The sequence below is a fragment of the Microtus ochrogaster genome, chromosome 17, assembly GCF_000317375.1.
Source record: "Microtus ochrogaster isolate Prairie Vole_2 chromosome 17, MicOch1.0, whole genome shotgun sequence".
Lineage (NCBI taxonomy): Eukaryota > Metazoa > Chordata > Mammalia > Rodentia > Cricetidae > Microtus > Microtus ochrogaster.
This window is the reverse complement of record NC_022019.1, coordinates 30,341,154-30,343,430: the sequence shown is the minus strand read 5'-3', so window position 1 is coordinate 30,343,430 and position 2,277 is coordinate 30,341,154. Positions and strand designations below refer to the sequence as shown.

Here is a 2,277-nt window from a genome sequence, read left to right as displayed (position 1 = left end):
CGGCGGCCGCCGGGGGGCACACGCACTCGCACCCCAGCCCGGGCAACCCGGGCTATATGATCCCGTGCAACTGCAGCGCGTGGCCCAGCCCCGGGCTGCAGCCGCCGCTCGCCTACATCCTGCTGCCAGGCATGGGCAAGCCTCAGCTGGACCCCTACCCCGCGGCCTACGCGGCCGCGCTATGACCCCGCGGGGCCCACCCGCGAGGACCTGAGTGCGCACGTGTACATATGTATAGGTACGAGACTGGCGGCCTTCCGATGCGCCCTCGGGCGACCGGGGGCCCGGTTTGTATGTACATAGATGTATAGGTGTCGGGCAGAGGCGGAGATGCCAGCCAGCCGTGGCTTGAGTGGCCGAGCGCTCGAGGGCGCGAGCGAGAGTGTGCGTGTGGATTCTAGGATCCCTTCCCAGCAGCACTTCTGCAGCCAGCTTTAAGAGCGAGGTTGTGTGCCTCCGCCAGCTCGGTGTTCGCTTTGCACTTCGGAACCTGTTGCGTTTACCCATACAGGTGGGTGGGAGGAGAAACTTTAACACAACGGTGGGCTTTCCCGTTTTGTTGTTTGGATTTTTTGCTTTTGTGTGTGTGTGTGTGTCTCATCGATCCTCCCTCCCGGTCCTCCTCGGTCTGTGTTGCATGCACCCGGTTCTGACGTTAGGTTTGAAAAATGTGGCAAAGGGGAGAGTTGATGACCTGTCCTTAGGTTCTTAGAGAAGGGTGGCTCCGGACAGCCGTCCTCTGCCCGTACTGTTTGAACCCTGCAGAACTCTGCAGACCCCACACCGGATCTGCTCCTGACCAGTGACCGGCTCGAATCTGGCCTTTGTATGGGAGATGATCACCGTTTCTTTTGTTTCATCCCGCATGCAAATAAAAGCGGGAGCTCTTTTTTCTTTTCTTTTTCTTTCTTCCCCAAGAAAAAGAAATGCAAGAAAAAAAATCTGTGCGGGTGGAAGTTGTCAGTTGGATATTCTGCCCCTGGAAAATCTACTAGAAGTCTCCCCGAGTCCACTGGCTTGGACTTGTGACGAGGTTTACGAAAGTATGGAAAGCTCGCATGCTGGTTTCCCCTCATGGCTGAGTTCACCTCAAGACTGTAAATGTGTGTATGTCAATGAAAACATTGAGTCTTAGAAAATGTGTTATTCTCGTTGCCCTAAATTTGAGTCGGTTTTAGACTCAAAAACAGAAAAGAAAAAAAAAACATGTTGAGCAAATGTCAAAGTTAACTTTTAAGAATTGCGGAACTATTTTAGAATCGCAATTTTATCTAAGATTAAATCAGACGTTTTTGTCTGGGTCGTAACTATATATTTATTACTTAGCAAAACTGGAAAAGAAAAACAGAAAGAAAGCACAGAATTGTTTTTAAAGATGCCTCATTGTCATCTAGCATTCCTCTGGCACGCGCTGTTTAATGTGTTTTTCGGAGTTCCCTTTCCGAATAGCTTATTTTCTAGACCGCCTGCAATTCACTTGCTAATTCTGATGAAATACATTTTAGGGGAAAAAAATCCTCAAATTATAGCGTTTTCCTTTTTAAATGTATATATTTTGACTAATGTTTGTGAATGAAGTTGCTAACATGTATTTAGTTTCATTTTGGCTTTATGTAAGATAAAGTTTTAAAAGTTTAATTATTGGTTTTAACTTTTATGTGTAAATGGATTTCTTGTGCGATCTTCTAATTTAATATTAGATGTGTCTAAGCTATATCTGTAAATTAGAATCTTACTATCACTCTGTTCATTTTTTTTGAACAAAGAGTTTAAATAAAGCCTGAACCAGGGAAAAGAGAAAATCCTCTATTTCTTGTTGAGTTCCTAACAAGATTTTTATCTGAATTGCCCTTACGGTGCCTGGCCCAGGTGAAATGTAAGGTATCCTCCAAAGGCCGTCTTTGTTTCACTTTTGAATAGATTTACTAGGAAATCTAAATCAAGTCATTGTTATTCAGAGCCAAAAACCTGATTTATCACATTTTTAATCGTGAATAGGAAAGATTTAAAAAAGAAAAAAACCCAAGTAGTTGCATTATCTTTCGGGGGTGGGGGCAGGCATTCATGAACCAGCAGAAGGGAGCCCTTTGAGAACAGCGAGACTGCTCCAGGTTTCCAGCCACGTTTTCAGAGGGGAAAGTTGTCCGACCACTTTATCTTGTTTGCAGAGCAGCCCCGCCACTTAAATCAGTGTAATTTGTTCACATATCTTTAGGGTATTCCTTATTTGCACTTTAAGGATTTACTTGGAAGGGTAATCACTGCCAACAGAAATAT

The 2,277-nt window shown here is 45.3% G+C and overlaps 1 protein-coding gene across 1 annotated transcript in view; it reads left to right on the top strand.

Moving 5' to 3' along the window:
- Positions 1-1,797, top strand: part of Sox21 (SRY-box 21) — a 2,486-nt gene extending 689 nt beyond the window's left edge. Inside the window, exon 2 of the mRNA XM_026783174.1 lies at positions 3-1,797. Coding sequence (XP_026638975.1) covers positions 3-185 — 183 coding nt within the window. The 3' untranslated portion in view covers positions 186-1,797. The remainder of the gene's footprint in view (positions 1-2) is intronic.
- Positions 1,798-2,277: the final 480 nt, after the last annotated feature.